The sequence below is a fragment of the Pieris brassicae genome, chromosome 9 (genome assembly GCF_905147105.1).
Source record: "Pieris brassicae chromosome 9, ilPieBrab1.1, whole genome shotgun sequence".
Classification (NCBI taxonomy): Eukaryota; Metazoa; Arthropoda; class Insecta; order Lepidoptera; family Pieridae; genus Pieris; species Pieris brassicae.
The window spans coordinates 5,963,981-5,975,564 of record NC_059673.1 but is presented as its reverse complement, the minus strand read 5'-3'; the positions used below and the strand labels follow the sequence as shown (position 1 = coordinate 5,975,564).

The window sequence follows — 11,584 nt, the reverse complement described above, 5'->3', positions numbered from 1 at the left end:
TAGATTATCAAAGTGTGTATCTAATAATCTGAAAGGAAATAATTAAAATCTAAGAAAATTAAGTAAATTTTTTTTTATGGGATAAAGATCGGTATCTTCGCGAGTGAACTAGGGGCGTTACTAGTCTATCTATATAATATATAAAACTTTAAAATGAAATGCTATTTGTGGAAGTATTAAGAACCAAAGTAGAATAGTTGGCACTGAAAACGCACTGTGTTTTCTTTCCGACACCACAACCATACACATCATTAATCCATCGAGCCGTGTCGCAAAGATAAAAAATAAATAAAACGAGACATATAAATTAATCGTGGTTTTCGAAAAACAAATTCACGAGTAAATAGCACAGTAAGAAATTGAATTTGGAATTCCTAACCAAAGAGGAGATATTTGAGGATAAAGTGGCCAGTACGACAACACGACAATTTCATATGTGAGTACCTCATATAATTAAAAAAAATAAAAACGTAAGCATATAATATAATGTATTGCTGTAAATAATAATAATTAAATAGACGATTTGTAAATGCCGTTGAGGTTTTTATTGACTCTTAGACTATGAGTATATTTTTAATAAACCGATTTTGATGATTATTTATGTACATGTGGATTTGAGAATTTAAATTTAGAATCAGATGGTTTTTTTAATACGTGTGTTTAGTACGTATTTCGGGTCGGTTAGAACATTATTTATAAAATTTGAATTCAGAACTGAGTACTTTATTGTTATTTTGTTATATAGGTTAAAATAAGTGATTATTTCTTTCCTAAGGGCTATGTGCAATATTTATGGCTCCGTACTATATCTCGTTGAGTTGAATCAACTAAAAATACAACCTAAAAATGGTCACTTAATACTCTAAAGCCTGAAACGGATATGCTGATTTTCCTGTTAACGTAATATCCTGATTATCTGTTACGCATCCTCGATTTATATTACGAAATGTAGGCGTTAACGAACCTTCATACTTTCCTCTACATGCGTCACTACACTATAAGAATCCGTTAAGATAGAGTTAATATGAAACACCTTTATCTAACACAGGTTTCAGTTTATTACAGGAAGTTCCGATTTGCAACCATTACACAACCTTCATAATGCTCTTCTGATCTGCTTTGTTTGACGAAGACAACCGCTGTCTCTGCTGTTGACTGGGTATCTACTGACCCGAGAAGACTTCCAACGAACAACTGTAAAAACTCTAGGGAAGGGGAACTCTAAAGGCGTGTGCCTGACATACTCACACACACCCTTCTAACACTCACTCACACACGCGTACATACCCTCGTACATACCACTTAAAATATATCAATATTGTTTTATAATTTTGATATTCTACGTTTAAGTACTGTAGAACACATCGCCACCAAGGAGGTTATCAGGGAGCTATATCGAAAAAAATTTGAAAGCAACTGAAAAATAGAGTTTACAATTCGTCGAGCATTTTTCTAAAAAGGTTGATGATTGTAGTCTTTATATTATATTCACATTGATTTTTGTCACTTGGCCAAAAAAATAGGAAAGGTTTTTCGTACTTCGTAAAAAATGCAAAATCAAGACGAATCATTACAAACACATTATAAACGCTGTTGCTAAATATGCAAGACAATATACAAAGCCAAAACAGACTATACAGATAAACAGTATATATGAAACAGGAAACATAAGTAAGGACATCAATAGACAAAAATATTATATAAATATGAAATTTAACATCAAACAATATATGTTACTGCTTAAGCTAAGTCAAATTCTTCCCGCCTCTTCAAATATTTCCTCACATTCTCTTTGGAGAGGTGGAAAATATCAATATCCCCATAATTAGTGTCGAGGGGGCCGAAAGCTGGCCATGCGTCGTACTCGTGAACGGGTGCTACTTGTGGTGTCGTACTTGAATTCGTGTATGCGGTGATGTTAGTAATTTGACTACGTAAATGCTCACCAAAGAGCTGATAGAGGATCTTTGACAATCTGAGACAAATCTTTGTTTTTAATTTATTGGTTGCAGCTCCTTACAAACGTTGTGTAAATCAAAAAAACTTAGCGATTAAAAAGAGTGGCGGAGAGTTTATTACCAGTTCCTCTGTTCCGTTCTACGGTCTTGATTTGAGAACTGGCAGTAAATGTGAAATTAAAAGCTTTTAATGTATATTTCTTTTTTTTTGACGTTCATAAGTGTACATATATGAATAAATTATTTTTGACTTTGACATAGATAAAACCCGAATTATTGGCGAATTATGCAGATAATCCGTGTTCGAACGAGGCAGATGGAACAATTATGAGTATCTTGGCGCCTTTTCTTCAGTGCGTAATAATTATGGAAGCTTATTCTCATTAAAGTTTACTACATAGAGCTGGTGTTTAAGCTGGTTATTAGAATAACAGACCGGTGCGTGTCACTTGGTTAATAACATAGTATCAAATCCTTACTGCAACATTTATTGCGTAAATAACTACTGCTCTCTTTCAAAATATGGATGTGTTTAGTAAAAACGTATATTACCAAGGTTTTTAGGTGTTAAACAACTTTCGTATTACAAGGATGTTTCTAGATGTTTTTAATACCAATTTTAAATTAACGTTGCGTTAAATAAATTACTAAATAAGCAGTCTGATATATAAGAGATAAATAAAAATTAAAAAGTTTTTTTTTAATAATACAAAAGTTACATCGAGCTTTGGTTGAAACATCTTTGGTTAATTCATTAATAATAAATAACCTAAATAAAGTGTTTTACTTTTCGTAGCGGCCATTTTGGGATGACAATGTATACCGCGGAGTTTCTATATATTAAAATCTTGGAAACGTTCGACTAGTACAATAAATTATCAATGAAGCACACCACGATTTCTGAAATAAAGTTTCTGTTTAATTATTAGCATATTTCGTGTAGTTCGAAATTCAAATCATAAACTAGCTCCTGTTTTTCGTTTCGCATATAACTTACTAAATTATATTTATTTGAGGTATAACAATCGTGTCATCCAAATAAAGAGGTAGACAATGATGAAAGTAATGAATTGTCCTCATAAGAGTCGTCGAAAACTTCTGAATTGTTTGAGGAATTGGACGGTCCACGTGCATACGGCGATTCTGAGTGCGTAGTAAAGAAATAGACGCCAGACGCACTGAAAAATAAACATTACCTTTGTTATTATTTCATAATTGTATTATATTCAATACATTTTATACATAAGATCAGTCGTTTGGGTCTGGTGAGGAGGAACATTTTTTCCTCAGCGCTTGCTGATCTTCCTTCGATGTAAAAGAACCTAACTACTATAATAAAAAAGGGATTCATTGTAGAGGGGTGAAAATTAAGGATTGTATGTATTTTTGTATGCTGTATCATACAAAAATCAAAACAAAAAAATTGTCTACAAAATAAAATTTGTGGTGGACACCCCTTATCACTGAGTGGTTTGAAAGATAGATAGTTGCCGATTCTCAGACGTACTAAATATGCATTAAAAAATCATAAGCATCAGTCCAGCCGTTTCGGATAAATGTGGGAACAAATATTGTGAATTTTACATATATAAAGATATATCCTCTACAAATGCACACACAAGCTTTACTTGAATACATATGTTTGGTTCTATTTGTTTAGAATACGGAAATAATCTGAACAAAGTACTGAGAACAATCCGCAGTTATTTGTCGCCAGACCAATGAGGAAGCGCATTCATTGAAATAAAGTGAAAGTACAAACACTTGTTTAGGCCTTAATGCGTTTGTAAAAGATGGTTAGGGAATCGTAAACGGTAACTTTAGTGCTATCTTAATTTCAATTTACTGTTGGAATGAAATAGAAGCGTCATGCTGACGTTTAGCGGAATCGAAGGGCGCTGTGTGTCAAAAGTTAATATTCTTATTTGGTCTAAAAAAGATCGTGCTAACCAAAAAAAAGTCGTACAGTGCAGTACATTCGTGTTCAGTTCAATAATACGTTCAGGATGTTGTGGGACTCCCCATGGACGGATCTGTGGGGCTTTGGGCTATAACGGGTAAGTCCCCCGTAATATCGACGGAAAACAAGCGACGGGGAATTCCCCGGTCATCGCACGTGAGTGATATGATTGGATTGTTTAAAATTGTGGATTTTTTTTTGGTTCAAAATATTGACTACTGTTTTCAGGGTTTTGGGCTTCAGCCCATTAATCCCTTAAATGGATCCGTCGCTGGGGATCCCTCGCTGTTGCGGTGCGTCTACAGTGTTTGGTTGTGCAGGTGCGGTCTGGTTTTACGCCACGATGGTTAAGCTGCGAGCGAAGTGGTTTAGTTGCGGTATTTTGGGGAAAGGAATTTAAAGCTAACCTTCTAATACAATATTTAACACAATATTGTAATTAGCACAATAATAACCACATGGACTTATGTCTGCTTATCTTACCGTTCTGTTATCATCATTATATTTGATATTTTTCTATGTATTGGTTTGCTTTGTAATCAGTCCTTAACCTTCCAATAACCTTCAAATGTGGGAATTTAAGTATCAGTCGTGCAATGACAGTCATCGTTGTATGGATCGCGGAGTTTTGTGAACCAATTGATTCAGAATTGTAACATGTTTTGTTACGCCTAAGACAATGTTTCAAGCAATTTTGTTACATCATTTGCTTTGTCCATAATTTTAAATTTAGTTACTACATAGTTAATATGTGTTGTTCATCAGCCTCATTGTCCTAGTGTTAACATTTAAGACATTTCTCGATTTCGATTCCCGGGTGGAAGCGAAAATAAAAATTATATGTATATTTTTATAATTAATACTTACTTTTTGGAAACGTATTCACCGACAAGTATCTCGTCACCACTGCCAATGATGTGGCATAAACCCAAGATATATGTAAACCACGAGTGGCATTTTGAAGCGTAGAAGCCTGTCTTCGTTGTTATAGACTCCGCGTAATACAATGGAGCTCTGGAGTGACTGCAGCTTGATTTCGCTGGAAATTTTTATAAAAATATAATTATAGCAATGATTTGGAATTCAAGGCGAGGTTCACACAAATCAATTTACATTAAAGAATACATAAATACGCTAATGCGTTTTAATATTGTTTATGAATTAAAAACAATTAACTTTCATTGGCTCTTGTGAATGATAACGTGCGTAAGACTTAGTTATGAGTTTTCAGACGGAAGTCATACTAAGCGCTTGACTTAAGCTTAGCTTGCAATAACTAGTCTGGGCATAAATACTGTTATATAAAAACTTTTCAATTTTTCAACTTTTTAATTATTTTGAATTTAGAACACGTATATTATTTAAAATACTTTAGATTTTGCGTTATCTTACATATTTGTGTTCATTATCAAATTACAATATGGAATGGGGTTTTAAATAAAATAGGATTGCAGTGATCGCCTTGCACAAAGTGGGTATGGAGCCGTCGGTCATATTCCAGTCAGTTCAAAAGCATGGTATCAGCCGTATGATCGTATATTGTAGTATCAACAGATACAACAACACTTCGTCTGTCGAAGACCAGAATAGATCGGTGCGGCCAAGTGCTGTTAGAACTAAAATGTCTGTTAAAGCCAGAATTCATCGAACCCCCATTAGGAAGCAAAAAATCCTATCGTGAGAAATGAAGATTCCCTCGAGAACTATCGCAAGACCTGAAGCTCGGTGGTTATCGTCAATATACAGGGCATGCTCTAAATCGATATTTTCAATCAAAGAGAGTATATCGATTAAACCGCCTTCAGTCGCGATACGCAGGTAATATCAATCGTGAATTTTTTTTTCTGAGACTTTCATAAATTTTAAGAATATTACATTATTTCATTAGATATGTAATATTATTTTAGTATAAAAAAAATATACCTAAGGAAAGTAATTGTTTTTTTTTAATTTGAAGGTCTTAGTAGACTACGCGATACAGTTAGTAATTAAAATAGTAATCATTCATAAATAATTAAATTTTCATAGAAATAATTAAAAATTTCATGCATATACATATTATATAGAAACAATACTAATTTATTTGTATTAAAAAATCGTCAGTTAAAACTATTGCCATAGTAACAAAATGGTCGTGTTAAAGTTGGATAAATTTAACCTTGCTCTTAACTATTTTATCACTCACAAGTTATACTCTTAGTATGTAAGCAACATTGCCTACTGAATATGCTAGGTAAGAAAAAGGAAGGATCATGAATAAACCAGAGTTAGTGGATACACGGTTCTTAACCAAGACGACGTGACAACGTCCAATAAATCGTTGAACTCCGGTTGCACGCACTCATTGTTCCGTTACGCCCATTGTCACGTTACGTTTGCGCGGCATCTCTTTCTCTTCCATTGAAGACTTAATAAGTATGCAATAATTTCACCAATATTTTATTATGTTTTTTTATTTATTCACACTTCGTTGCCTTATACAAAAACATACATATAAAAACAGGTTAATAAGTAATTAGGCAACAAACGGGAATTATATATATAAGTAACTCCCTGAAATATTATTATACACAAGAACCCCGAATAAATCAATTACTTACTAATATTTTCAGTAGATGTACAACCCGGTTGATCCACGCCATCATTAGCAAAGATATCTATATGACCACAACGTTCCAATTTTCCTTTTTGTAACGAATTCGTATGAAGTACATCTACGAATTTAGCATCGCTAGCATCAATTTTCTTGTGTTTGTCCAATGTCACGAATAGCGGTAAGGCTGGGTCAAGTGCTGTAAACAATTTTATCAATTGTATGTGCGAATAAAAATATTGACGTTTGCACTTTTTTCTTCGTAAATCTAAATAATATTGTTGAAACTACTAATAGGGTATCTCTTAATATGATTATTATTTTATGTGTATACACACTTAAATATAAATTGTATAGCTCAACTCACGCAAGTAAAAACACTAGATCAAATCGCTCACCATCTAGTGTAGCGGGGTAAAAAAGTACCAACTTAAGAAAACAAAAAATAGCACATATAATGTTCCAACACAAAAAAAATTAAAACTTGTAATGTTAAACTTTACTACGTAATACCAACTGAACGGAAAATTACATGACGTTATAAACAAAACCTTGATACAAGGATACCAACCTGTTATTCTCTCAATTTGACCTGACTGTATATAATTAGCAATAAACCCGGCTACCTGTCCACCAAGACTAAACCCTATAACATGAATGTCTTCCAGTCTGAAGCCTTCATTCACCAGCTCATCAATCAGGAGGGCTGTGCACATACCTACCAGCTCTGTATTGGTGGCTGCTTGTATATAGCATGGTTCTAATGCTATTGGATTATAGTCTATGGATATAATGTTGTAGTCACAGCAATCGAGGTATGCTGAAAGGTTTATTATATAAATTCAGAAAATAAATTATAATATTAAAAAAGCCTATATGTAATTTTAGAAAGTAAATTTAGAAGTAAAGCCTCTATTTTAGCCCTAGTCACATATGTTTAAACTTAATGTATGCTAAACAGTGTGTGTTGGAGCAATGGCACTGGTGTCGGCTAACATTGCCATTATAATTTATAACATCAAAGTCAAATTATAACATTAATGACTCCATAGTCATTTCTAAAAGTAACCTTTGACACTCGTTCCTATGAGTGCTGTTTGACTCTAGTCGATTTAGATTCTGTCGCGAAACGAGTACGAAACTGGTTGGTGCGTCCCTCAGTTCGATTGATCGGCCGAACAAAGCAGAAGCTTTAAAAAGGAGACTAATGTCGAAATTAGTTTATTGTTATCCAATTAAATTTTTTAAAGGTCCTGTTTTTGATAATGTTCAGGTCATACTTTTTCGTTATTGTGCGTAGATCTCCCTTCCCATTCGACTTTCTGTCTTGTCTTGACCGGTTTTCCCGTCAGTTGTCTTTTCGTAGTATGATATTTCACACCGTCATATATTAGGTCCTTACATATGAAATTGGCGTTTTGTCGTACTGGCCACATTGACCTCAAATACTTCCTCTTTGGTTAGGAATTTCAAATTCAAATTTGTACAGCTATTTACTCATGTATTTGTGCTTCGATGACCGTCATTCATTTGTTTTTTTCTTCTGTTTTTTTCTGTTTGCGTCACTCATTTTACAAAATGAAAAACTTAAAGTATCGCATTATTTACGAGTACGAGTTCCGCCGTGGCACTAGTGCTGCGGAAACGACTCGAAGGGTGAATGATGTGTATGGCGGTCATGTTGCAAAAGAAAACACAGTTCGTTTTTGGTTCCAACGTTTTCATTCTGCAGAATTTCGACCTGCAGAACAAGCCCCGTGGACGGCCTGAGACCCAAGTTGATAATGAAGTATTGAAGGCTATTGTGGAAGCGGATCCATCGCAAACCACGTCCGAGTTAGCTGCAGGTTGCGGTGTTAGTGATAAAACTGTTTTAATTCACTTGAAGCAAATTGGGAAGATTAAAAAGCTTGAAAGGTGGGTATCTCACGAATTGATTGAAGCAAACCGGCAAACGCGCGTCGACTGCTGCGTTACATTACTGAACCGGCACAATAATGAAGGTATTTTAAACCGAATCATTACCTGTGATGAAAAATGGATTCTTTACGATAATCGGAAGCGCTCAGCGCAATGTTTGGATCCTGGCCAGCCAGCCAAATCCTGCCCCAAGCGAAAATTAACCCCAAAAAAGTTACTTGTAAGCGTTTGGTGGACTAGTGCCGGTATTCTTCATTGCAGTTTTCTCAAATCTGGCCAGACTATTACAGCTGATGTCTATTGTCAGCAATTGCAAACCATGATGGAAAAGCTAGCGATAGCTAGCTAACAACCTAGGCTGGTCAATCGCTCCACGCCACTGCTACTTCACGACAACGCTAGACCACACACTGCACAACAGACGGCTACCAAATTAGAAGAGCTTCAATTGGAATGCCTAAGACATCCTCCGTACTCCCCGGACCTTGCTCCAACAGATTACCATTTTTTTCGAAATCTGGACAACTTCTTGCAAGGGAAAAAATTTAACTCTGATGGGGCAGTCCAAATCGCCTTCACAGATTTTATTGATTCCCGTCCGACTGGTTTTTTTTAGTAAAGGAATCAATGAACTACATATGAGATGGCAAAAGTGCATAGAAAACAATGGTTCATACTTTGATTAATTAAATATATTATATTTAAAAATATTCGAGTTTTTGTTCCTCCCATACAAAACGCTAATTTCATATGTAAGGACCTAATATGTTGTAAAGGTATGAGTTTGTATATCAGAGGGACAAACAAACGGTTATATATTTCCAGGTAATTTAAATAAATAAAAGTATGAAAGTAACAAATTTAACAGTAACAAAGTAAGTAATCAGAAAACTCGAATTTTATACGTTATATTTCCTGCCAATTCATAACCTTCAGCAATTGAGTTAACACTGAAAAATACGTCGTAACGTCTTTATGTTTTAATTAACCATTTAAAACTTTTAGGACTTACTTAATTTTCCTTTATCGTGTAATTGATTAAGTAATTGTTTGTTAAACTCGGATAAGGCTGTTACAGTATCTTGAAGATAAATAAATTTGGGTTGAGGACAAGTAAATTACTTCCAATGCCTGACGGTTTTAATATCCGTAGCACTGATGATTGAAGGAATCGAATTTAATGTACTAATTTCGTAGTACCTTTATTTATTCGTACCTGGTCGTATTTCCGTGTTTGGAGAGAAGTCTCTGTATCCCGTGTAACCATGGATTAGAATTTTGATTGGAGCCTCCTTCACCCACGGAGCGGAGCGAATCGATTCTATATCTTTTGTTTTGATTTCCGTGGGAGTATTTGCGGTTTTCCTTGAAACGACGAGTAATACATTAATAATGGGCTGTAATTTTGTATCCACTTGCATTAATTTATTAATTTATGTTACAAACATATAAGTAACAATTTAAACATATAAAAGGTAAATTGTATGTAATTTGTCGACTTTACGATATACTTTTATAGACATTATAATAAACCTTAGTATCAATCGTTAGTCTCAGGGCTTGTATCTAAAAAAAGTCACGAAGCCACGCCCTCAAATATTGCCTAATTAACTGGACTAACATTCGTTTAAGTAAACCGAATTTTTTATATAATAAAATGATTGTATTCTAAAAAACCGTTACGCTGTAACTTTTTAGGTCTGGGCCTATTTTTGTTGTGTCATTATTGGTTTTTTGTTATACGAAAGTAGGTGATCAGCCTTCTGTGCCTGACGCGCGCTTGTGTCTTTTTGAATTTAAGGCATGCCACTTTCTTCACGTTCTTCTTCCCGGTACGTACTAGTGTTACAATTGTTCATTAATTCGACATGTTTATTAAAAAGTAAGTCAAAATGTATTGTTTTTGTAATTGAAATGCGTTCAATATTGTATTCAATAAAATAAAAGGACTTACCGTGTATATAACCAAAAAGTAATGTTTTCATTTGGACATAATAGAGGCGGCGTAACACAGTTGGACCCAAATATATCCAGACCACTGCCTAAAACATTTAAAACAATTGAATTTTCATATGTCAAAAAATGTGTCCATAATGGGTGTATTGACATCACTGCTTCCTAATAAGGATATCCCATATATAGATCAAGTTATTCCTCCAAAATGATGATAGATTCGGCATTTTATAAAACAATCAAAATACAAATCGTACTTACTGAATTTCAACGAAATATATATTACAAATAAATAGTGTAACATCTCCTTCAATTAAAATAAACTACGAAAAACTCAATTTTTCGGTCTAAGTATTTTTTATTTATATAGGTTTATGTAGTCTTAAGATCTTTTACGAACTGTCTGCTTTTGACAATTTTATCAGTGTTATTGAACGAACTAGATCAATTTACCTAGACGACTCTACAAATATACAGCATGTTCTCAAGAAGTTCTTGGAACAATTATAGAAAATATGTGATTGTTAAAGGTTCAGTGTTAAGTGCCTTAGGTAGTCCTGTTACAATAGTAAGCTAGTAATGAGTACATCTGTGAATCGATATAGTGTATATGTAATGTTTTTGTCTAACGTCTCGAGAAATATAGCTTCATTCATTTTAGAAACATCAGGTACATATCGAGGCGTAGCAAAGACTCCGTGGCCGATTCCGATGTGATTAATCAAATTCAGATCGTCTCGCGTGTCTGATTGGTCTAGATGATGTTAACCAACAAAACGCGTTATCCGTTCACATTTGGTTTTACATTCCCAATTCCGGGGCTTTTACAGTTTGAGCTTCTGTAAACAAACCATAGGAAAATGAAATTTCAAGTTTTAGGTGAGGTAATAAATTAATACCAATTATAGGTTCTTTTACCATATTAGGCAGAATCTTTGCTTGTTTATAATTCGGAGTTTTATTTTATTTTTATATTAGGTTAGTTGTTCTTTGTAACCAGTTTTTATAGTTTTATTAGATTTCGTTTGTTGTCTCTTGCATATTATAGAGACAACGCCAGTTAACTATTAGATATAAGTCTATTTAGAAAAGGAAGAAAGAAACATTAATTAAGTCACTTTAACAAAGTCATATTTGTGTGTTTGTCTTAATTGTGTGGTCCTTACAAACGAGTACAAAAAGTATAGTAACATTATCAAG

General features: G+C 34.0%; 1 protein-coding gene across 1 annotated transcript; it reads right to left on the bottom strand.

Moving 5' to 3' along the window:
* Positions 1-2,637: 2,637 nt before the first annotated feature.
* LOC123714404 (lipase member H-A-like) lies at positions 2,638-11,040 on the bottom strand. Its single transcript, XM_045668644.1, has 8 exons — positions 11,015-11,040; positions 10,646-10,677; positions 10,386-10,473; positions 9,648-9,796; positions 7,083-7,331; positions 6,519-6,710; positions 4,786-4,957; positions 2,638-3,136 (listed from the first exon to the last, which is right to left on the bottom strand). The coding sequence occupies exons 1-8, from the start codon at positions 11,038-11,040 to the stop codon at positions 2,989-2,991; spliced, it is 1,056 nt and encodes a 351-aa protein (XP_045524600.1). The 3' UTR covers positions 2,638-2,988.
* Between the last annotated feature and the right edge of the window lie 544 nt (positions 11,041-11,584).

Excerpts from the sequence above, each read along its gene's own strand:
- LOC123714404 (XM_045668644.1), bottom strand. The coding sequence starts at position 11,040 with ATGAATGAAGCTATATTTCTCGAGAC. Across the intron at positions 10,474-10,645 it reads ATATATTTCGTTGAAATTCA|GCAGTGGTCTGGATATATTT; the intron begins GTAAGTACGATT and ends TAAATGTTTTAG. Across the intron at positions 4,958-6,518 it reads TACATCTACTGAAAATATTA|CGAAATCAAGCTGCAGTCAC; the intron begins GTAAGTAATTGA and ends AAAAATTTCCAG.